Here is a 23,910-nt window from a genome sequence, read left to right as displayed (position 1 = left end):
CCAGTGAGGCAGTCAGTCATGCATGCACACTTCGCAAAGAACGCGCCCGAAAGTGCATTGCGCCTCCTCCTCCTCCTCCTCCTCCTCCTCCTCCGATCCGAATCGGGACAAGCGATTTCCACAGCTGCGCTGCTCGCCACGAGAGTGACGCGACTGCGCACAACACCACCGGCAAGAAAAAAAAAAAAAAGCTGAGCTTTTCATCTTTTCCCACCCCGGCTTTTGGATACCCGTTTCGCGTGGTCGGTTTCCGTGGCGGTGCGAATTTATCCTGTACGGCGCATGTGTACATATCGACTCTCACGCCCTTCCCCTTACGACATCCATGGTTTGTTGTGTCGGCGGATGTGTCTTAAACTGGTCGTGGGAAAAAGAAACACTGTGTGATGTATTCGACTCGTCCGCTGCGAACGATTTCGAAATGCAGCAGTGACACGTCAAAGTTAACCAAGTCATTCATAGACCGCGGACGACCGCTTAACTGCAGGCCCACTGGGAAAGGCTCGTTCGTAAATCTATGTGGTGGTCACCCCGCGTGTGCACCTCACAGATGACGATGAGGAGAAGCGCGCGCCACATGGTGCAAAATCGTCTGAGGTAGCAGCAGACGCCTTGCTCCAGAAACCGTAACTTTCAATTGTTATTTGGAAGAATTGTCTGCTCATCTGTAACATATGCGAACTATGTAGATATCGCCGCGGATGCATGGATCATTCACTGTGCAAAGTTCGGAAAACTAAATGTATCACGATAGTTTCACAGCGTGATCGGCCTCAGACATCCTTACCTTGGTTTCCTAAGCGTTCCAGCTTGGGACAATGTTTATCTCAACGGATGGATTTTGTTTTTCTTTACACATTCTGTAGGTAATGCACCGTGTTCCTGCAACCTGTCTGTACAAAGCAGCTTATATGGACAAATAAAAACGTTATCGCACACGGTACTAGTTGATATATGCGGCAGTCTATGTTTCTCTGAGGCTTCCCCCTTAATGGTCGTCAGTGAAAGCCTGCTTTAGGTGACACAGGACCTTGTCGAGTGGAGCAGTACATGCAACTTCCGCGATTCTCGGCCAGCCAGCCATACGCAACCGTGTTGTGCTTTACAGCGACGGGTGTGACACCGCTGTGTTTAACTTCGCCATGTTACAGCCATGAAACGACAAGCGTAACAACACCTTTTTTCGTGGTGTTGCCATTGTCGTAATACTGTCTGAAAATATCCTCGACGGAATGCAGCAAAATATCGTTTTGGCTCCTTGTATGAGGAAATGAATCGTGAAAGTAATCTGCCGATTGATTGATTGATTGATTGATTGATTGATTGATTGATTGATTGATTGATTGATTGATTGATTGATTGATTGATTGATTGATTGATTGATTGATTGATTGATTGATTGATTGATTGATTGATTGATTGATTGATTGATTGAAACGAACAACTTACGCAGGGCGTGCAGAAGCAGATCCGCATTAAAGCGTACCGTAGGGTCTAGGCTACACTACGGAAGAGGTCACATGTCAAATCAATACTTCTGTGCCCACCGCGGTAGCTTTGCGCTGTGGTTTGAGGTCGCCAGTTGAATTCCGACCGCGGCAACCGCATTTAGACTGGGGCGAAATAAAGAAACGCTTGTGCACTTAGATTGAGGTACACGTTAAAGAACACCAGGAGGTCAACATTAATCCGCATTCCGCCTGTATGGCGTGCCTCATAATCCGATCGTTGTTTTGGCACCTAGAGCCCCATGATTCAATTAAAGTTTAGCACTTCTGCCACGATGCGGCCTACCACGTGAGGCAATGATAATCCTCAACCCTCTCAGAGAGTATGGAGAATGACGCACAACCATGCCTCAAGCAAACACGTTTCGCTGTGCGTGTTCTGTGTACTACGCAGGTAAACAGCAGCCGTGCACGCAAGGTAACATTTACCATCATCTCACCACTCTCGCATTGCACTAAACGCTGAAGAAATTATACATTCACCGTCAACATTACCGCTAATTATCATCAACCAAAGCAAACAGCCCAGAAAGCTTCGCTTAGGTCTATTCCCACAGTGTGTGGGATCCGCATAATTGTTTTTGCCTAGGTCCTTGCTACAGAGCACACAGGCAGTCACTCGCGACTGCGCTGGCTCGTCTCGACGACCAGCCTGGAATGCTGGTATATACGGTCGTCACACCACAAGTCGGTCGAGACGCTATTGAAGTTTTTACGTTGAAGACACTGAGGCATAGTCCATTACTATGCCTCTTTGAGATGTTTCAGCTTCCTCTATTTTTTGCGCGCGTTTGTTTGCTTTCTCCGCTAATCTTTCTGTCTTTCTTTTCGTCCTTACTCCTCCCCCAGCATACAGTAGCAAACCAAAAGATTCTATTTCGGTTAACCTTCATGCCTTTTTCATTTCATTTCTCTCTCTCTCTCTTAAATATTTTTATAGCTTTATTGAACAAAGAACAAGTGGTGCGTACTTCTTTAATAGTTTACGGTAATCAGGGAATGATCATGCTGCCGTTTGCTTCACCTTTGTGGATTGTGTCCTTTAGCCGGCTGGTGCTCTTTTTGCACTGCGACTGCGCAGGGCTCTCGTAGGTGCGATTCGGGCGAACTCGTCGCACGGCAACTGGCACGGAATCCACGAACCGGGCGTGCTCTACCGCTGTCCGCTACTCGAGGAAGGCCGGCCCTGCGTCGAGCTGCTCGTCGACGCTACGGGTGAGTGAGCGTGTTTCGCCAGTGCCAAACCAATTTCACTCCGTAGCTGAACTACACAGCACCGAATTGAGGTCATGCCCGGTGACCATTAAACGCGTGTGTTTACTTTAATGAAACATCTTGAATTTCTGCTCTGAAAGCTGTAATAAGGGCTAGCTAAATGAAGCAATGAAGACATTGCACAAAGCAGTGAGGAACACGTGGCATGCTGTAGCAGAGCTCTTCAGAAATGTCAACGGTGGCACATGTCGGTGTGTGTGTGTGTTTTTTTTGTCGTTGTTTTTTTCGAGCGATGGAACCTACATATGCATAATACATAAATACGCTGTATATGTCCGATCCCAAGTCTTCACTGCTGGTACCATGTACAAAACAGCACGTTTGATACCTACCGTTGAGTAAGACGGAAGCGAAACTGTTGGATCAGTTATCACCTTTCTGAAGCGTGACGTGAGAAAAACTAAAATAGTCTGCGTATATAGACCACCCGGCGCGCGTGAGCGGTATACGTATATACATTTGCCGAGTTCGTGATCTTGGCACGCATATGGAAGACATTTTAGTGCCACTTGTTTGGTAATTCCGGAAGCTGTCGCCTTTAGGAACGTCCTCTTATGTCACAAAAGCGCCAACGCCACACTTTAAGGAGATATCGACTCCTGCATGGTCTTTATTTTTTTACCTTTGTGAAGCCTCACGCGTATAGCGGAGTATCGACTCAACGCGACCGCCGCTACTTTTCAATGTATCGAAAGCATGAAATTTTCTTGGTTGTTACTTTCTATGCCTTTGCTCCGCTAACGAACATCGACGTATGCGAATATCTATAAATGTCGCCTTAAGCAGCATAACGAACTATGCCACGTAATATACGAGAATATATGCATGTTTGCGCCCGCAGTATGACAGTTATCTAACGTACCGTTCATGGGTTGTTCTACAACTGTGTATACGATTTGTATGCTATTTCCTTTGTGTTTAACCTGAAACCTTTTGGTTATCTCCAGACATGAAATACTCTTTTTTTCTCTTGTTTCTGTGTTATCCCTGTACTCTTTGTCTTTATTTTCACTTTGGTGTCACAGTGGACTTTGCGTGTCGTTTTTGTGCGCGCGCCACGTGTGATCTGCGTGTGTTACTCAGCATAAAGAGTTCGTTCATATTTAATGCACATCTGTCACTTCACGAGGAGTTCTGGTGGCACCCTCTCCCTGTTTTCCTCTTTCTATTCCCCTTTCCCCCACCCCCAGTGTAGGGTAGCAAACCGGATGCTCGTCTGGTTAACCTCCCTGCCTTTCCTGTCCTTGCTCTCTCTCTCTCTCTGGTGGCTCCGCTTACAAGTCTGGAATGATGAACAGATAACAGAGCAACCACGCTTATTCGCTACGTGGGAAACGCGGCCATCTGAGAACGTATGCGCCGCCTTCTTATGCAGTAGTCAAATGATTAATTCAAGGACCATTTCAGGCAACGAGGACCACGAAGATGCTATTGAAAATATGCGCTACAAAGACCTGAAGGACAATATGACCCTTGGCATGGCCCTTGATGTTTCACCCGACGGGAGCGTTGTGGTAAGTGTCTTTGACAGCCATCGTCACAATTTTTACTTTAAACGTACCCTGAAGAGAAAAAAAAATTATATGAGTGGTGTTGATAACTTACCCCGCCATGATACCACAAAAGCCACTCTCATCGCGCGAATATGTTTGGTAAGCGGGAAGAGACGCAACAACGAAAGACGGTTGGTGACGCCTACTTGAAATTCTCTCACCATCTCGCCGTGACGTCTCAAATTTTGATGCCGGCTGCCCGTGCCTATAGCCAAGGCGTTAAATTTGGACTTCAATTTGCATTCTAAAAAAGTAAAAAAATGAACATGGAAGTAGTAGTAGGGTTTTGGGCGGTGGGCTGGTCGCTCACTTCAGGGCTCCATTAATCTCTGCGACTCCCTGGGCTTGATCGAAAAGAGCTCTCTGGCTCTCTAGATCGTCGCTACTAAACCAAACATCCCACCACATGTTACCCGGCATTTGCACCGTAAGCATTGGAATTTGATATATATATATATATATATATATATATATATATATATATATATATATATATATATATATATATATATATATATATATATATATATATATATAAAAGGCTACGCGGAAAATTCGGGCGAGTTCTTGCCCGACTGGGTCCTTGCTGTTTTTCTACCGCGGCCACTGCGGTGGGTGAACTGGTCAAGTTTATTGATGGCAACGCATGATCGTATCTACCTGCAGTCTCTCTTTTTCTGTGTTTCTTGTTGGAGCTCTGTACCCGCAAATCTTATAGTTTCGTTCTATCTTTGTTCGAACGCCAAATGCACTCGTTCTTAATGGTGGTAGTGGTGGTGGTGGTGGTAACTTTTTATTGAAAGTGGGAAAGGGAAAGGGGGAGGTGGCTGAGGGATCTGGCTCAAGTAAGACCCTGGGCCTGCTTGTCCTTCTCCGCCCAGTCCACCAATTCAAGCTGTCGGTCGACGTCCCCGGACACGAGCCAGGCTGTCCAGTCAGACTCGCTGCTGACGGGGGGATGAGAGAACGGGAGCGAGGTGCATTCACACGTTATGTGTGTGAGTGTCCCTGTTTGTGAACAGAGCCTACTTATATAGGTCACTTTCCTTGCCCCCTTGCATAGTCACATCCCCATATGGCATTGTGCCTTTGCTAAACTGCTTCTAGAAAATTTTGCTGTTATTTGTATCGTGTACAACTGCAGTGTTTCAAGTAGGATCCTCAGTTGTGCAACACGTTTCAGCGTCAATAAAATTGATAAAAAAACATCCAACCGGACAGGTTCAAACGCATTGAGATGTTACAGTGCACAACGTCATTATCCAAGGCCAAAACACCTATTTCCAACCCCCCATCGAGTAACGGAACTGCATCACGTGTGCTGTGCGACGTAAGCAAACCGGAATCAGCGCATCCTTTCGACTCTCCACTGTGCTCCAACAACCGTGCGTTATCTGAGACCTTAACGACGAGATATCCTGCAGAAACCGGAAAGCCCATGAACGCAAGCACAAAAGGGAAATGGAGGGGGGGGGGGGGAATGTTCGCGAACTCATTGCCGTGTTGCCTGGGGAATATCCCCGGACCGGAGGCAGGTTTCCGGCGGCGATATTTTCAATTTCACCTGAACCCGAGCAAGATTGTAATAAATGATTGTGATTTCCACGTACTTCGTTCCGCCCAGACGTATTCCCAGTCTTTCGAGGCGTTGAACTGCTGGGAAAGCCCTGCACATGGCCTGTGCACTATTTACAAGATTTAAATATTGAAGCGTGCGCGGATGAACTCATGGCACAACATTATATTGATATTTCCGCCATTTGCTTATAAACTCTACGTTTTGTGCGCTTTGTGTGTAGATATTGAAGTTCAAATTTCGTGGATTTTATTTACATAGGTAGATATTTACATTGTGAGAACCTACATACGTTTAGCCGGCTGGTCACAGTGTGCGTGAGTTTGCCAAGAGTTATTTGTTTTAATTTATTTATTTATTTATTTATTTATTTATTTATTTATTTATTTATTTATTTATTTATTTATTTATTTACAATACTGTAAGCCCTTCCGGGCTGTTACATGGGCATGTTGGATGCATACTTGTAGAAGACATGCATTCACGTGTTTGTCTACATGTGTAATACTTGCACGTATACCATATGCTTATATTTATGACAATGCATGTCTGTGCGAACAAGTAAATCAAAGACAGGTCGCACTTGCATGCTTTGATTATAATCCTCCCTTCTCTTAACATAGCTCTCTCCAAGCGTCAATGCAATGCACTGAAGTAAATTACACGATAAATTTTAGGATTTTTCTTTTGTTGCACTCTGCACAGCTTTTGTGAACTGTGGTTGTTTATATGGTGACTATCAGCTCTACAACAGACTTCGAAATGTAATACGTATATTCCGCAGTATCATGAATACGACGGCGTATACATACAAAGCTTTCGTGTCTGTTTTATTCTGGGCTGACTTTCAAAACATCGCCTGTAACGCTTTGTGCGATTCACTCTTTATGGCTTATTCATTGCTTCCAGCATGCACAAGCTGCATGAAAAAGTGCAAATATTACTTGGATGCTTACCTGATTTTACTCAATTATACCGCTAATTCACCGAGTTCAGTGAATATATGCCAGGTTTAGAATTGAACCCTGCACCTCCAGTGCCACTCCACTTTGTAAAATTGGTTCTGGATTTCATATTAACGTACCGACACCTGAAGGTGTAAATTTATCACGGAAGTCGTGAGCTCCTGTAATATGGTAATGAGCAAAACGAGAACAAGGTAAAAGCGGGAGCCAACATTTCGGCAAACGGACTTGTCTTTTTCAAAGCGACACATGCTTTCCTCGGCACAGTATATATAGGTAGGGTTCTTCTAAAGGGAAGAGGGAGTAAGGCAGCTAGGTAAGGCAGCGACCGAGGTGTGTTAGGGGCCAGGGTGCAGAATTGGTAAGTCACTGGTAATATGGTAATATTACTTATATTACTTACTTATTATTACTTATTACTTACTTATGTTACTTATATTATATATTACTAATATTGTTTGCAATAATATGACAATATGGTAAATCTCTGCAAGATCAGTATGGCACTAGGTACCGTGGGCGACTTCTGTAATAACTGCTTCAAAAATATGATAAATAGCCTCTACGCGAAGATGACGACGTTTGAGGCGAAGCATGATGTCGCGTGATCGTGGCGTGAAATTGGTGAAGCGGTTTGTGACGGAGAAGTTTGATCCGCTGACGTTAGCTGGACGGTCTCCAGGATGTCGGCTGGCTGGATGTTCCTGGCATATTCATCGCGTCAGCGCGCCTACGTCACTGGGTGATCCGTACTTACTAAAGGTTGTTCGCGCTCATCAACAGCCAGCGTAATCTGCGCGATCCTGAAGACAAAAGTTTGTGGGCCACTGATGACTCGAAGAATGCTTGTTTCTCAAATCTTCAGTGCTCCCTCTCATCTTGATGCTTTTGCACGCAACTAAGATTTGACGCGTTTGGAGAGAATTTAATGGCACGGACTTGCGCGGTGTGCCCGTCAACGTCAGTTTCAGGCTGTGCCCGTAAGCCGAGAAGTTTAAAAATTTGGCGGCACTGCTGGTCCAGAAACTGTTGTTCCCGGATGCAACTTGGCCTCGGTTTGAATTCGCGGTTTGTGGGTGCTTCTAATCTCACATTTCTTTCATAAGGGAAAATAAAAGATTGCAATGTCTCGAACACCGTACAACTTTCGATCCATGGTGCTGGCAGCAATGTTGCCCAAACAACGCTAACGAAAAGCTGCTCACAATTATTAAGTGTTGCGACCTACAAAATGCAGCTTCTTGCGCTTCCTTTTCCCTTACAAAAAGTATTATAAAGATGCCTTTGTGCTCTTATTTGCTTTCTGTTCTCTTCAAATTGAATTTTTGTTGATATGCGATTGAAGATCACGCATCCCTTCTGTAAGGATAACCTGCTAGGGGATATGATAAAACGAAAAACACAAAAACTAAATAAATACGTATTGAAAATGCCTTTCTTCTTCTTCGCACGCGTTTCGTATGCACAAAACTCTCGTTGCAAATGAAAGACTTTAAATCAAAGCATGTTTCAATTGCATCGAGAGTTTGGTCTGTTACGCTTGTTCGTGTGACGGGCAACGAATGCGCAGGACTTGCACTCAAGAACATGCCATCTTCCGTTCAGGTCTGTGCACCCCTGTGGAAAAACCAGAAATGGTACGGAGTCCACCTAGCTAATGGCGCTTGTTACGTGCTCGATCGAAACCTTAGGCGGCCTAAGAAACTGGTCCCACTAGTCAAAAGAAGTGAGTATTTCTTTTTTTCTTGCTTGCTCTCGTCAATCCTGTTGGTACTGGATGCATGCACATCATCATTTCGCTTGCCTTTGTGATTAAGTTTTCTTTTTTTTTTACCAGAGCCAACTTGTTCGTTACCGATGCCTGTGCCGGTCCCTGCGTGATAGTGCATCATGATGTGCATCGTGGTTCTGTTCACTTTCCAGTAACAAATTTTAACATGTCCCTTTCAGATTTGTTCACTATTTTCTCTGCGCCCATCTTAGGTGGTAGATGGTAGGTGTTGGATTCGGTAGCCCTCTGCAGAAAAATGGCGAACGAATTAGAAAGGGACTTGTTAATTTAAATAATATGCATGATAATTTTTGAGCGATGCATTCCTCAGTGGTTTACCAACCATACAACTCCCAAGGAAAACAAAAATACGCGCCTAATCTCGTGACAAAGGTATTGAACAAGCCCGCACAGAATACCTTGAGCTATTTTAGAATGCACGAATGTGCCTACGGTGATAAATTGAGTGGAATATTCGTGTTAATGTCAAGAATGCCTCTGTCCCGTCGCGTGTTAGTTAACGGATTGTTTTGACAAGGTATTACAGTTTCCCTTCTTTCTGCAACCCTTGACTATACCATTGCGGTGCTTCTGGGAATACTTAACCGCAATAAACTTATGCGAGAAGTCTGCCTCTCTCTGGCGCAAAGGAAACTGTGCGCACAAACAACGAGCTCCTGTGCATGTACGGTATACACCTCGCGTCTGGTGTCTTGACTTCGTTAATAAGAGCCAATTGAATGCGCTTAAGGTCCCTGCTGCATGCTGCCTTGACCTTTATGTAAGCAAGTCACGCCGACATCCTCGAGTCTTGTTGTTGCTAGTAGGCTTGTAGGCCCCTTGAATGAGTCTGGCGCCATTTATGGAATGTGCGCGACTTGTATGTACGCAGGTCACGCCGACATACGCTCGGCGCCTTGTTACTAATAAGGCTTGCCCTTCGTTGAATGCGCCTGCGAGCATTTGCTACAGAAAGTGGTTAGTCACGTTTCTCCGTTCTCAGAACGCCTGCCGGCCATTCGCTGTACCAGTGCATGGTTGCCTGCATCTTGAATACGAACGTTAAACATGGTGTGCATTCACATTTGCTCGTATTTTTTTTTTTTGTCATTGCATGTTCTGCATTCAGTCATGTATTTAAGTTATATGTCTACGTGAATCAGAACGGCCACTACTTGCAGTTTACCCATGCTTTGACGGGTTTTCAAAAATAAATCGGTAGATTGCTGAGCCAAATTGATGAGCCCCCAGAAGAAAAAAAAAATAATAATCATCTTGCTGTCCTCTCTGGAAACAATAAAAGACGGTAACAAGGAACGTTCCGAGAAAAACGGCGCAGCAATGGGACCACTGAAAAACAAAAGAACACAGCGCCTGTGTTCTTTTGTCTTTCACTGGAACCGCTGTAATTTTTTTTAAGGAATGTTACTCAATCAACATTCTAAACACCGTGCTCTTATAAAAAGAAGTATGGGGCCTTATGTGTGAAAACCACGATTTGATTATGAGGCACGCTCTAGTGGGGGACGCACTCTTATAGAGCAACAAGGAAGTAACGCTCCAACATTTCGGCAAGTGTAAACGTTATCTAGCGTTAGTCTTTCTTGTTACTTCAGGTGCGTGTCTCTGCATCGTTAAATTGAAGGGGAAAATTTGGGAAAGGAAAGTAAGCGATCTGGCGGCGTAAACTTTCGGGAGATCATTCTTCAAGCAGCGGACAAGGAAAGTGCGAGAAATAGCTAATTAAGCAGACAGACGCAATGAGGTTACCTGACAGACATGCAGAGGGTACAGTGAATGTCCGAGTGCGGCGTTCACAGCGAGCGGAGTGCTAGTAGGTGTGTCGGCGTGACTTGTGTCCCAGATGACCAAATAGACCAAAATCAAAGTACCTCAACAGCCCAGCAGTCGGTGAACTACGACTACTACTACTACGCGGCGGAGCTGGGATTCTCGGCGGCCTTCACGGAGGTGAGCGTGTGATATTTTCCTTCCTTTCTTTCTTTCTTTCTTTCTTTCTTTCTTTCTTTCTTTCTTTCTTTCTTTCTTTCTTTCTTTCTTTCTTTCTTTCTTTCTTTCTTTCTTTCTTTCTTTCTTTCTTTCTTTCTTTCTTTTTATTTCGATAGCAATTATATTGACACTCCAGGCGCATTTCTGCCGTCGGCGCCGCCGTGATGTTCGTTCCTTATAAAGTCCAAGGCCGATAACATTGCCGCACGCCGTATGCTGTTTGTTCCTTTCTTTCTCTCTTTCGTTTTTTTTCTTTCATTTTCTTTCTTTCGCAATTTCTGTTGCTTCTTTACCATGTAAGTCCTGCGGCCTGTATGCATCATTTTCGCGCAAAAACAAGAACTGTCATATATCATGTCTCAGTTACGTTTTAGTACTGTAATCGTACTTAAATGAGAGTTTGCTAGATTTCAGTGCAAACAAACATGCAAAATCTAACGATTTCACTGAATATTTGGCACAAGCCTTGAGATACGGTCGCGCATTGTAATGCACCTACTCTTTGATCCGTAACTATCCTTCGCTCTGTGACGTCGGATCGCACGAATGACGCGCGAGTTTGTAGACTTTGTGCACTAAGACACGACATGTCATTCGAGAGCGCATCAGCCGCAGGTAATTTGCATGAAAACTTACATTTAATGATAAGGATCGGGGGCCGACCTTCCCGCCACGTCCTGCCTGTTTGCATATATTTACGTGTGACAGTGTCTTTAGAGCGCCAAGCTTACGAGGAATGGAATAGAGATGCGGGAAATTTTGTGATGTTTCGCGGAAATTCCCGTTTTCGCCACCTTGTGCCATTGTTACTGACATTGTCCACGCCGAACACTCGCTTCGGGTTTCTTCAGTAATGCACAGTTCCGCTGTCTCCACGTCTGCCACCCATCTCTTTATTCTCGGGAGATTCTCCTATTTAGTGAAACATACTGATACATCCGAAGTCCTATGGTGTTGTCCTTGATACATTAAATTATTCGGCTTCTCTTCAAGCGAACGTGTCACTCTGTGTCTCAGCTATACCGCTATGGCGTGCCGTAGCGGTAGCCTATAAATGAGTTCCACTGCGAGTTATATTCCATCATCCACTCATGCCAAAGTGCAGGACATAATGCCCAAATGCCTAAGGGATTGTTACGCAGTCAGTCTTGCGTGACAGCTCTCATCGATTAGATGCGACCTACTTTCGTCCTGCCGCTACGTTGGCCGGTGAAAGCAACGTTGAGCTGCTGAATGTGAGAAATGGAAAATGTCTGTTTTGGAATCGCTTCAAATTTAACTGGTTTGCAGACACCTTACGCCAGATTCTTTTTTTTTTTCGGCGAAACAATGCGCCGTAAATAATTAACACTGTCGTGTTTATAAAAACAGCTCAACTAAAGGGAACGGGTGATGGCATACTCTCCTGCTTATCTGCAATCTTTCACGTAGCAGTTCGGCGTTTCGTCGGTTTTATTTATTTATTTTTCTTTATCTTTCGCACCATCCGTTCAAACGAAGGTTGAGAGTTGCAAGACCTATCGGGCTCGACTCACTATTTGTTGTTAGTGTTGTTGTTACCCGCCGCGGTATATAGCTCAATGGTTATGGCGTTGGTTCGATCCCAGTTACAAAAACGGCCGCATTCCGATGGGGGGGGGCGGAATGTAAGAACGGTCGTGAGCCTTACATTGGGTGCGCGCTAAGGAACTGCAGGGGGCAAAAATTAATCCAGAGCCCCCCCCCCCTCCCCCCCCCCCCCCCGCTGCGGCGTGCCTCGTAATGATATCGTTTTTCCGGCACGTAAAGCAACCAGAATTTAATCATTCTTGTTGTTCTCTCTTCTTCTCCTCCTTTTCCATCAGGACGGCAGACTAGTCCTCGGTATACCAGGCTTTTACAACTGGGAAGGTGCGTCAAGGAGTTTTTATTTATTTTTTTTCTGTGTATGCAGGGTGTCCCAGCTAACTTTATCCAGAGTTTGCGACAAAATGCATGTTGCTCACTTTTGGTCGTGTCGTCTGAGAGTGCATCGGTATATATTAGACTCTGGCTAAAGTTAGCTGAGACGCCCTGTCTATAGAAATTAGAAGACAAAAAAAAATCGAATAGAACGGAACAAGGGCCGTATTTTTGTAAGGACTTCTTGTGATACTTATTTTCAATTTTTATCACTGTTTGTAGCGCAGAGTGGCCAATCTCGACGGTAGCTAAGCGCAACGAATGATGTAGGACAAAAGAAAAAAAATGGAGGAAATATCTTACAGAATACGGTCACAACACATTTCTTGTCTTTTTTTCTTGGCAGCGAGAATACTAAATATGTATATTGCTTCTTTCCGCAGGTTCAATAACACGCTACAACCAAGCACATCAACTCACAAGTCATCACATGCTTCTAGGTAGAAAGGAGAAAGATTCGTACAAAGGTACCCAATAAATTATTTTGTCAACCTCTTTCTTTTCCTTTTTTTTTGGGGGGGGGAGGGTAGAAATCGACCATTTAGAGAACTACTTGTAAAAAAGAAATCTTCAATTGTAACGGCGGCTTCATGCTGCGTTAAAAGCAAAAAGAAATGTTAAACTTTGCTTGATGGTTTTTTTAGCCTACATACCTGGCATCCTACGCGTCAGGAATCTCTTTTATGTCTACATTCCGTCTATCTCCGCAGGCTACTCCGTCACAACGGGAAGGTTATTCCAGGAGCGCGAGCTCACCGTCGCCGCTGGGTCACCGCGTGGCGCCGACTACAAAGGACAGGTGAGCGCAGAACCTACAGGAGCGGTGAGAAGAGCTTTGTGAGCATGCGTGCCGAAGAAAGGATAGTTAAAGTATGTAGGCTCTGAGAATGTCCGGCGTTCTCCGGGAATGTTAGTTGCTAAATAAAATAATTAAAAAAGCGCAAATCCACGACGCGTGAGCAACAGCATGGAGGCCCCCTCCCGTGCGGCCCTATACTTTCGCAGTTCACAGCGCGCAGTGTATGAACCTCCCATGCATCGCTGATGTGTATTTGAAACGACCAAACCCGCCGTGGTTGCTCAGTGGCTATGGTGTTGGGCTGCTGAGCACGAGATCGCGGGATCGAATCCCGGCCACGGCGGCCGCATTTCGGTGGGGGCGAAATGCGAAAACACCCGTGTGCTTAGATTTAGGTGCACGTTAAAGAACCCCAGGTGGTCAAAATTTCCGGAGTCCTCCACCACGGCGTGCCTCATAATCAGAAAGTGGTTTTGGCACGTAAAACCCCAAATATTATTATTATTGAAACGACCAAGCGACTATAGGCAAAATCGCAGGTTTCCGAGCCTATTGCCAGTGCATGTACGTGGAAACTGATGCTCTATTTCACGGAACGTTGAAAAACGGACGAAAAAAAAAAAAAACAGAGTATCACGGAATTAGTAGTTGCATGTTAAGCATGTTTGACGATAACATGTCAACCTTCTAATTGTTTCGCGCCGTAGCTTTCACATGAAGCTATGCGAGGTGATCATTTTTAGGTTTTACGGAACTTTAAATGTCGTCTCTGCAGTAGATAGTATTATTCGCGCCCTTGAGTTCTTGAGTTGAATTATTCGAAGCAGCGGGCATTACTAACACGAGAATGGGAAGCACATAATTAAGTAATGAACTGAAGTTTAATAATTAACGTCTTAATAGATTACCGTACGCCAGATCATGCAATTAACTAATTGTAGCCGGTAAGTTTCCAACACGTATTCACTTGAGATGAATTTCCAGGAGGACGCCAGTTTCGAGTTATTATTTGCCAACGTGTTGGGCGAAATAAGTGGGCGTTCCGGTTACTTTTGTGTTTCAGTGCATAAAAGAACGTGTTATTAAAAAGAAAGTAAATGGAACAACAGTGCATTTTGCCGCGAGTTTAAAGGCGCATATCTCTAATTTCGTGCCATTCTGGAAATTAATTCCAAGTGAATATGCCTTGCAAGCTCGTGGGCTACAATCCGTAAATCGCAATATGCGCTGTAATATAATTAGGAAGTTAATTAGTCAACATTATTTTAATTAGTTGAATATTCCTCCCTGAATAATCTAACTCAAGGACTAGAATTATCTGCAACAGGCAATATTTTAAAAATTACGTAAAAATTAGAAATGATCATCCCGTATATTTGCTGTCGCTCTTGCATGCCATGCTGCCTGTGCGGTTGTTTCAATCAATCAATCAATCAATCAATCAATCAATCAATCTGATTTTTCTGACCATCTGAAGAGTGGTAAACAGGATGTGTCGGCAGCCAGAAACCTTGCATTTGTGAATGTACTCGTACGCACTAAAAGCGTGGTCTTCGACTTGGCAGGTGCTCCTATTCGGAATCGACGGCCCGGGCAACGACAGGGGCGTCGTAATCAAGAGCCGCCTCTCCGGATCGCAGGTGAGCATCTCCCTCAGCAACGACTGCACTAGCCTACGCTCCCGGATGCACTGCGCTTCGTTGTAGTCTGTCTCAAGTTGCCTAGCGGGCACAACCAAGTCTCGTCGTGCCTGCAAAAAACAGATCATTTTATCCACGCGTGGGTTTCAGCAACTCTTTCTTGCTGCTGGAAGCTGGGACTGCATCAATTAACAGCTTAAAATACAGTGCTCGCAATGTGGCGCGGAGGAGGCGTTGCCCTTCTGCATCAGCACTCAGGACTGCCTGGTGCATGGCCTCCCTTCCCGAGCATTGATCAAGCCCAATGCTGCTTAGCTACAGTGATCTGACGACACCAACGCTGTTTTTTTTTTATTTGTTTAGCGCGGTTGTCCCGCAGATTTTGTTATTCAGGTTTTGCATGCTATTCACCGACTGCAATATAGTAGGTTACCGCGCGCGTGTGTGTGTGTATATATATATATATATATATATATATATATATATATATATATATATATATATATATATATATATATATATATATATATATATATATATATATATATATATATATATATATATATATATATATATATATATATATATAAATTCTTGTTGCTCTTCTTGCAATCACATTCTGGCTTGCTCGTCTCTCGCTGTCCATAGATGTGCGAGTATTTTGGTTCTTCGCTTCTGGCCACCGATCTGGATGGCGACGGCATCGATGACTTGCTCGTAGGCGCCCCAATGCACAGCATACCGGGCGGGCAGGACGAAGGGCGCGTCTACGTCTACCGAAGCAACGGCGTGGTAAGTGCTGCCGGGCGTCAGGTTACGCTGGACAGAATTCCATGCGATCCGCTCTCACTCGAAGCCACTGCTCTAATGATCAAGCAGCAGCGGGCTTACTGCCGTTCACATTTGTGAACTAATGGCTGGGCCTCGGTTCCTTTTTCTTTCTTTTTATTAGATACAAAATGATGTAGGCATTTTGGCGCCCACATTAATTTTTTTCTATGTTGTGACGAAGTGATTAAATAAGTGACGTATACCGGCACATTTAAAGTTAGAACGTCCTTTTTTTTTTCTAGTTTCGCATCCGTTCGACATATTCTCCTGCCTTGCCTACAGACCTCGGGAGCCGCCCATGTCACTAGTTTTCTCTGTCTTCTGGCATTATTCTACTTACTATTCGTTAGATAAAGAAAAGCTAAAACTAAACCGTCATCATCATCATCATCATCCTATCTTAAGTACACTTTAGAATACGAACCTCGCATACGGATTTTCAATAACGTCTGTCCTGCGTCAGCAGAGCCCATCCTTCGCCTGCAAGTTTTGTACACTATTCCCTTTGCCCTTTTCAGGTGTGCTTTCCTTCCCTCTATGCGCCAGTTTTGTCACGATAATAGACCACCGGTCTATTCGTCACATTGCATGACCTGCCAGATTCTATTTATTCCTTAACTAGAATGTAATCCACCTGCGTTCGATCTCTAATCAATACTGCTATCATTCTAACTGGTAACATTGGGCCTAATATTTTCCTTGCTGTTACACAATAGAGCGATCATTTCATGTTTCTTCTCAAGCTTCGAACTTTCTTTCAAGTTTATTTGTAATCCTTCAAATCTCGGCCCCATAGGTAATTGTGCTTTTTCATTTCTCCTCTTTCTTGTGGAGAAAAAAAAAATGACAACGTATATATCATCGTAGTTCATTGAGGTTGTATCTGTAGGGGCAGCTGAAAGCTCTGTAGCTGGTAATTGAATGGTTATGTTGTCATTGTCTGAAAGCGCACAACATCCGCCTGCTGTTTATTTCCTCTTCAAAGGGACTGTACGCTTCCGGCCACTTGGAGGGACACCGAGCCACGGCCGCCCGCTTCGGAACCAGCATCGCCAAAGTCGGCGACCTCAACCTGGACGGAATTCAAGGTGCGTCGATATATCGCCACGGAGGAGACGAGTTGCGATATGACTTGAGAAAGCGGCGAAGTAGCTGACTATACTAACCAATCAAGTACCGGCGTCGGCAGCTTTTCTTCAATGCGAAGTTAAGCGTTCTCGTGAGGCGCATTTTTCATTCTATAGTTTACTTCCCTGACTTTCTCTTTCCTTTCGTCCCTCTCGTTTTGTGAGCACGTCAAATGTCTAATAATAGCAGACAGCCGAGACGCTTGTTGCAACGGTTGCTGGTCGTCCCTTATTCCTATCTTCGCGGCTTCTTGGGGGAAGAGAGACGGACGCGTATTCGCTATAGGGCGCTTCACCGTGTGTCGATTGTTGGTAGTACCAGTGCGCAGCAAATTAGTCCTGGCAACTTTGAATAATTTCTCATTTAACGTCTGGTGGAAGCTGAATATACTGAGAAAAAAAAACAGAATGTGCTTGTTAGGTTTCTTACGAGAGATAAGAGACATAATAAACGTTTATTAAATGGTCCCCGCGTCCGAGCCTTGACCCTGTAGTCTTCATTAAGAACTTCCTTGATGAAGCTGGCAAAGGAAAGGATTCCCAGGTCCAACTCGTTGGGGAGCAATTCACTCTTCCCATGAGTTTATAGGAGGGCGTTCCGTTGCTGGGCATTTCCGTAAAGTGTGTATGTTATAGAGGTATACTCCATATTTCGAGCACTTTAGTATACCTTGTAGAAGAAACAGTATTCAGAAACATTGCTTGTGTATATGTATATATTTCTGAGGAGTGTATAATTTTGTTCGTTCATTGTGATCGTTGCTTTTCTTCTGGTTGGTATGCCGGATGGAGTTGGAAGGGTAGTGTGACGGTCTCGCTGTTCTTGAATAAGGGAAATTTATTGCGACAGCAATTACATGGACACTCCAAGCGAATTATCGGCGGTTTCGCCGTCGCGACTGTTGTCGGTGTTGGCATTGCCGTTTAGAGAATGTTTATTTCAACAAGAGACGATACGGACACTGAGTCACAATCACGGCGCAATTCCACCAAGACGATAACATATACAAAAAACGAAGCATCGTACACACGGCACGTTTTCAAAGTAGCGTCCGAGTCCTCACTCACTAGCATACAACCACATTGACCCACGGAAAGGCACAGTTACACATGCCGTGAGGCTCCGCTCATATTTAGGTTTGCGTATGCTATATATGACATGCTGTATATCCGGATTATATTGCTACACTATTAGAGACCACTAAAGTTGTTCATAACAGATATTACGTTCTTGACTAAATTATTCCTCAAAATTATGAGAGTAGCAGCCCGTAAAACGAATGTCATGAAACGTAAAACTCACGGCGCATGCATTTTTTTCTTAAAACTTCTCGGTCTATGAAATATCCAAAGTACAAAACAATATATATATATATATATATTTAGAGAGAGAGAGAGAGAGAGATGAAGAGGAAAGGCAGCAGGAAGGTAAACCAGATACCAGTATCCGCTTTGCTACCCTACACTGGGGATGGGAGATAGGGGTTAGAAAGATGACAGAGAGGAAAACGCTAAAAAAAAAACAAGAAACACGCACACAAAAGGCGTTTCACCTGAAAGTGGTGTAATTTTGCTGGCGCGGTTTTATTATCGGCAGCGTTGTGGCGTTTGTGCGATGTCATTGTGCAGTCCCTAAACGGCGTGGTAAAGCTTTTAAAGGTGCCATAAATTTTGCCGCACCCGTGTATATTGCGTCCGCGTTAGTCGGACCTGCGTATATTTTGACACCCTCCGAGAAATTCAAGCGCAATGCTAAACCTTGCTAATGCAGTCAGTGCTTCGCCTTTTGCGCGAAAACTACATTTTTATTTCTCGGTCTAATTCTTTTCTGTGTAAGTATGAGAGCGAGCTATCGCAGTTAATGCTGCAGCGTGCGACATCTGTGTCAAAGCGAAGACCAAACCGAACGTTAAACCCCAGAATATCAATTAAGTTCACGCCAACCAGGACATACGTGGACTACTCTGGAAGAGAACAAAACTAGCACTGAAAGTAGTAGTATACACGTAAAGCGAGCTGATGTATAATAAAGGAGCAGTGATCGCTGTGAGCTTTCTTCGCGGCTGTCGCGAGTGTTTCGTAAGTCGGCCGTGACTCAGGGATTCCGGTATATTGGCTCGCGATGTGTCACCCGAGGGATACTAACCTTTACATCGCTCATGCCTGCAGACGTGGCTGTCGGCGCACCCTACGAGAACGACGTGGGAGCCGTGTATATTTACCACGGGTCGCCCACGCTTGGCGAAAGGACCGTCTACGCGCAGGTGAGCTAAGAGGCAAGCGCGTCTTCTCTTCGAGTGGCTATGCGGTACATGTGCATCTTACAAAATTTCGCGTTGAAATTCAGTAGGTTCTACAAAGAAACGATATATGTCCAAGTTTATTGTAAGGGAGATGTGAATGCAGGAAAAAGCCGAAGTTTTTTTTTTTTCCTCTTAATCTTTGGTGGGGCAGATTACATCGCCACTGCATGTGTAAGCGAAAACGCAGACATTAAAGTCAGTACGTCTGAAGCACATATTTCGTGCTCACGTACAAATTCGTTCATTCTTAGGATGAACACTTCATTGGTACTCATTGCGGTATAGACCAGAATCTTTTACTCTCGAACCTTCGTTTATAGAAAGCGCACTTGATCTCGAACTCCCTACCCTCCCCCCCCCCCTCACCACCTGTCGGCACGGCCCGCGCATGCGCCAAGAGCATGCTAAGCGAGCCTCCTCCTCGATGGTTTGCCACATCCCGCAGCCCGTGCAAAATGTGGCTGCCACCTATGGTGGCGTAACACATTTTGGTCTTATCGCTTGCCACATTTCTTCTACTCTTTAAAAAAAAAATGTGGCCGATATGGCTTTGAAGGCGGATATTTATAGTCACGCATACATTGCTTTCTGTTTGACTAGTGACCTTTTTTTTTTCTACGGAATTATCACTGTTATTCACCTATCGCTCGGTGCAAGACGCAGCCGTGTATGCATTCGAAATCCTCGCTTAACCTACCTTTCCCTCTTCTTTTCTCTCTTTCTCTCCAGAATACTGTCGCCGATTCTACAGCAAAAGAGTCTTGTCTAATCAGATTGCGCACGCCACGTGAATAGTGTTGCACCGTCTCGAATGCACACGAGCACCAGCGCTTATCTCTGCCGAATGTACATATGTTCTGTTCCGTTATACAGGGGTGGCTGCGGAGAGATTGAGATAAAGAGTACCTTTCTCCATGTTATGCAGAAAGAATACTGGACTCAATGGTAATGCTAAGTTAACTAAATAAAAAAGGCAATAATGAAACTTACAACATCGCAGCGTAGAGTTAACTGCATGGTACATGTATAAAAAGCGAACGTAATTGGTCCGCGAGGTCAGATTTGACGACGGATGGTTGTTCTCGCCGCCATCGTTGTGATTCGCGTGTTGCTTGTTTTTCTGGATATAAGTGCGCCCAATTTAGAGTTAGGTTGTTAACTTTAAGGCAGCGTTTAATTCTTCATCTTGTCTACAACGCGACACTACATAACAAAGATAAATCTGTGGTCTTTTATTCCAAACTTTAGTTGATAACAGTGCTTGAATGCTAATCAAGTGCTTCGAGTAGATGACCCCATGCGAAGTTGCACAAAGCGTAGATGGGACGCACTTCTGAGATTTATGTGCATCCGCTCTCCACCTTAGCGACATTTGAAAAGTGTGCTTTCCGCCCATGCACTACAACAGCATAGATGCTATCTTGGACTTTTTTAAGTTTGAACAGGGGAGCCCATGACAGTGATGGTGTTTATTATTATGCTAATGATGATTTATTGGAATCCCCTTTGAAACGAGGCGGCAACAAATAGTCACCTATAGCCTGCTTTATTTAATCAGGTGTGGTCAATATGCTTGTCATTCTAGCATTTTTGCATACATCTCCTTAATCTCTTTTATTTCTGCCTCAATACTTCTCTGTCTACCTTAGTGTACCGCTACATATGCCTGTAACCGGTGCCTCATAATCATACCGTGGTTATGGCACGTAAAACCCCAGAATTAAATTTAATGCATGCCTTTACGAATCAGGTGGTACCGATCTCTTCCCTGCTTTTGTATCTTAAACGCAATTAATATCTTTCAAACCGATTTAGCGGCGCCTAACCCGAGCATTTCTGCCTGTCACATACATTGGTGTAGAGAAATCGCAGTTGTCCCTACGTTGGTTGGCCTCGAGTCAAAGCGTCCTCTTCAAGTAAACGTTAAAATGATGTTTTTGGTCGAGTCTGATATGGTAAGCACTTGACTCAGTCGCTTAGTGCAGATTTATAGTTCGCAGACTCTCACTGCGCGTGCGTTTTTTTTTTTTTCGGTGATTCTGTTTCTTTCAGCTATACGAGCCGTATCCGGCGCTTGCTTCTTAAAGGACGTCACGCTAGTGATCGCAACCAGTACTGCACTGAGAGAGAAAAAAGTATCACGCATGACTGTGCGTCATATCTGTGCACGTAACTGGAGGAAAGACGAGAGAAAAAGAGGGAGTGAAGGAATGGGGACTTTTTCTTTTTTGTGCATCAAAGAAAAAAGATTGCGGACAAAATACGCTTGATAAACATGCACAAAAAGTGATGGAGATGTCTACGAACATTCACGCACGGTTGTTCATTGTTATGCACCGGTCTGGCTTTGGCTTATGCGCGGAGACTGCTTTCAAACCTGGACTATTTTTATATATATATATATATATATATATATATATATATATATATATATATATATATATATATATATATATATATATATATATATATATATATATATATATATATATGTGCAATTTCTTGTCGCGTTGAGGAACTCTGACAAGTGACCAAGGCAAGGAAATATTAATTATAATTAACGCGATGACAATATGGGAGGAGGGCAAGTCTGTTGGAGGCGAGTCGAATTACACCTTGTTGCCGTATGTGCCACACATGGAGTGTTCGTGCAAGTTGTATAGATAATTCCCTGTAAACCCACTTACACTTTCAAGGGTGTAAGGGTGTGAGTTATAGACACGAAGTTATCTTGAGGGTACAAATCAGTAAATCAGTTTAGAGCGAACAATGAAGGCGAACTGTAGTTTCCCGTTAGTTTGTTACTGTAGTCAGCTGGCCGGCCACTCACCGTCGTGTCGGCGGTTTAAGCGGTGGCGCTCAGTACATCGTGTCTGATGAAATAAATAAATAAATAAATACGTTCATGAAACTGCTATGCATCCTGCCGAGCTTAAGGGGTGAGGCATGACGGGTACAAAGGAAAGATAGGGCATTACTTGGTAAGCGTAGATCCTCATCACCTCTTCACTGTCGCTGTGTACTAAAAGGGCGTCTTGTCTTATGAGGAAGCTTATTCCCGGGCCCAACTCCGCTGCCGCCTATTCAAATACATGTAAAACGCAGAAACGCTTGTCTGAGATAACGACTGGGCCGATTTTAATGAAATTTGCTGCATTCGGGAGAGAAAGTTAAATTCCAGTGGCTGTTGGAAGCGAAATCTTGATTTGTGGTCTGAATTAGTATTTAAAGGAATTTTCGAAAATTGGTAACCTTGAAAAAAATAGAAGCACGAAGTTCACAACCTCGTAGTTCTGCACCAAGAACACATATATACCGCAGTTCTGTAAACGGCATCTGTTAGAGCACCCAAAGTGGACAAATTTAAAGATATCAATGTATATCTTACTTGAATTTGTTACATTGTTTATAACGGTATTGCAATAGTCGTAGTCACATATTTCCTTGGCTTCATTGTCTGTTGGCTTTATGTGCATGATTAAAAAAATCGAGCCCCTCGGTTCCCCTTCTTCTCTCGTTTACTCACATATTAGTGGTTTACTTGAGAGACATGTACAATGCACCAATTTTTGTCCGCTTTACATGTACTATTAGATGCAATTTACATAATTGTGATATGAATTTTCATTGCCGAGTTACAGAGTTTAAACGTGATTTTTTCGTTTCTTGAAAATGTCCGATTTTCTACTTTATTTATTAAAAGATTGATGGCCTATATAAAAAATTTATTACGGCCAGTCACAAGATATTAACTTTTTTTTTATAAATCCAGCAAACCTAATCAAATTCGGCACATTGGTTGCCAAGAAAAGCGATTTCGCCTTTCCCATGTGTTTAGATGGGATCCCCCGCGAGCTAATAAAGCTTCCTATTAATTCCACGATGAATTGGCGCTATCCAGCTAGACTCTGCTCCTATTACTGCGCTTCCGCTTGCTAGCGATCGCAACTTTCACATTTCGGGCGAGAACATATGGCACAATCCGCCTCGAACTTCCGACGCCCGGAGCAACCGCATTGTTACTTGCGACGCTCGTTTTTCCTCTACTCGTTCCATTTCGGCGCACACATCCTTCAAATGTGAAACTGCCGCGGCAGTGTTATGCAACGACATTCCTTCAACTTACGCTATTGTTGGTGTTGCTCGTGCACCGCAATACAACGAAAAATGATCTTAAATGTGTAATTACGGCAAGAATCACTGCAGTTACAATTGTACGAGGTCCTCGTGCGTGCCTCCGACCGTCATTTCAGGTCTAAACGAGAAACTTCGCCGCTACCTCGAACGAGCAATTTTTATCCCTCATTCTGTTGTTTCCGTTGTGATTTCGCAGAGAATAGACGCGAGCACCGTGTCGTCACGCATCGGGGCGCCTTTGAAAGGGTTCGGCATTAGCATCTCCAAGGGACTGGACGTCGACGCGAACCACTACGACGGTAAGCGACCTTCTGCGCACGCTTGAGCGTTACTTTCGGCGTCCTTGCGGCATTAAAGTGTTACAGGTATTCGTCGGTCGTTTGGAAAGCGGCAAACAGTTGTTGACGGCTCTATCTTAATGGTCGTTATGATTATTGTCAGTTTTGGAGTAATATGGCGGGCGATCGAGTGGGG

General features: G+C 44.2%; 1 protein-coding gene across 2 annotated transcripts in view; it reads left to right on the top strand.

The window, feature by feature from the left end:
* The window catches only part of LOC135909973 (integrin alpha-9-like), a 58,107-nt gene that overhangs the window by 10,365 nt on the left and 23,832 nt on the right, over positions 1–23,910 (top strand). Inside the window, exons 2-13 of one of the 2 annotated variants that reach the window (XM_065441987.1) lie at positions 2,590–2,723; positions 4,191–4,297; positions 8,483–8,603; positions 10,513–10,619; positions 12,503–12,548; positions 12,983–13,066; positions 13,310–13,398; positions 14,964–15,038; positions 15,687–15,830; positions 16,855–16,957; positions 19,166–19,260; positions 23,633–23,735. In XM_065441987.1, the coding sequence (XP_065298059.1) occupies positions 2,590–2,723; positions 4,191–4,297; positions 8,483–8,603; positions 10,513–10,619; positions 12,503–12,548; positions 12,983–13,066; positions 13,310–13,398; positions 14,964–15,038; positions 15,687–15,830; positions 16,855–16,957; positions 19,166–19,260; positions 23,633–23,735 (1,208 nt within the window). The remainder of the gene's footprint in view (positions 1–2,589; positions 2,724–4,190; positions 4,298–8,482; positions 8,604–10,512; positions 10,620–12,502; positions 12,549–12,982; positions 13,067–13,309; positions 13,399–14,963; positions 15,039–15,686; positions 15,831–16,854; positions 16,958–19,165; positions 19,261–23,632; positions 23,736–23,910) is intronic. The other variant, XM_065441989.1, reaches the window with a different exon arrangement.

This window comes from Dermacentor albipictus, chromosome 1 (genome assembly GCF_038994185.2).
Source record: "Dermacentor albipictus isolate Rhodes 1998 colony chromosome 1, USDA_Dalb.pri_finalv2, whole genome shotgun sequence".
Lineage (NCBI taxonomy): Eukaryota > Metazoa > Arthropoda > Arachnida > Ixodida > Ixodidae > Dermacentor > Dermacentor albipictus.
Note: the sequence above shows the minus strand (reverse complement) of the source record. Positions and strands in the feature narration are given on the sequence as shown.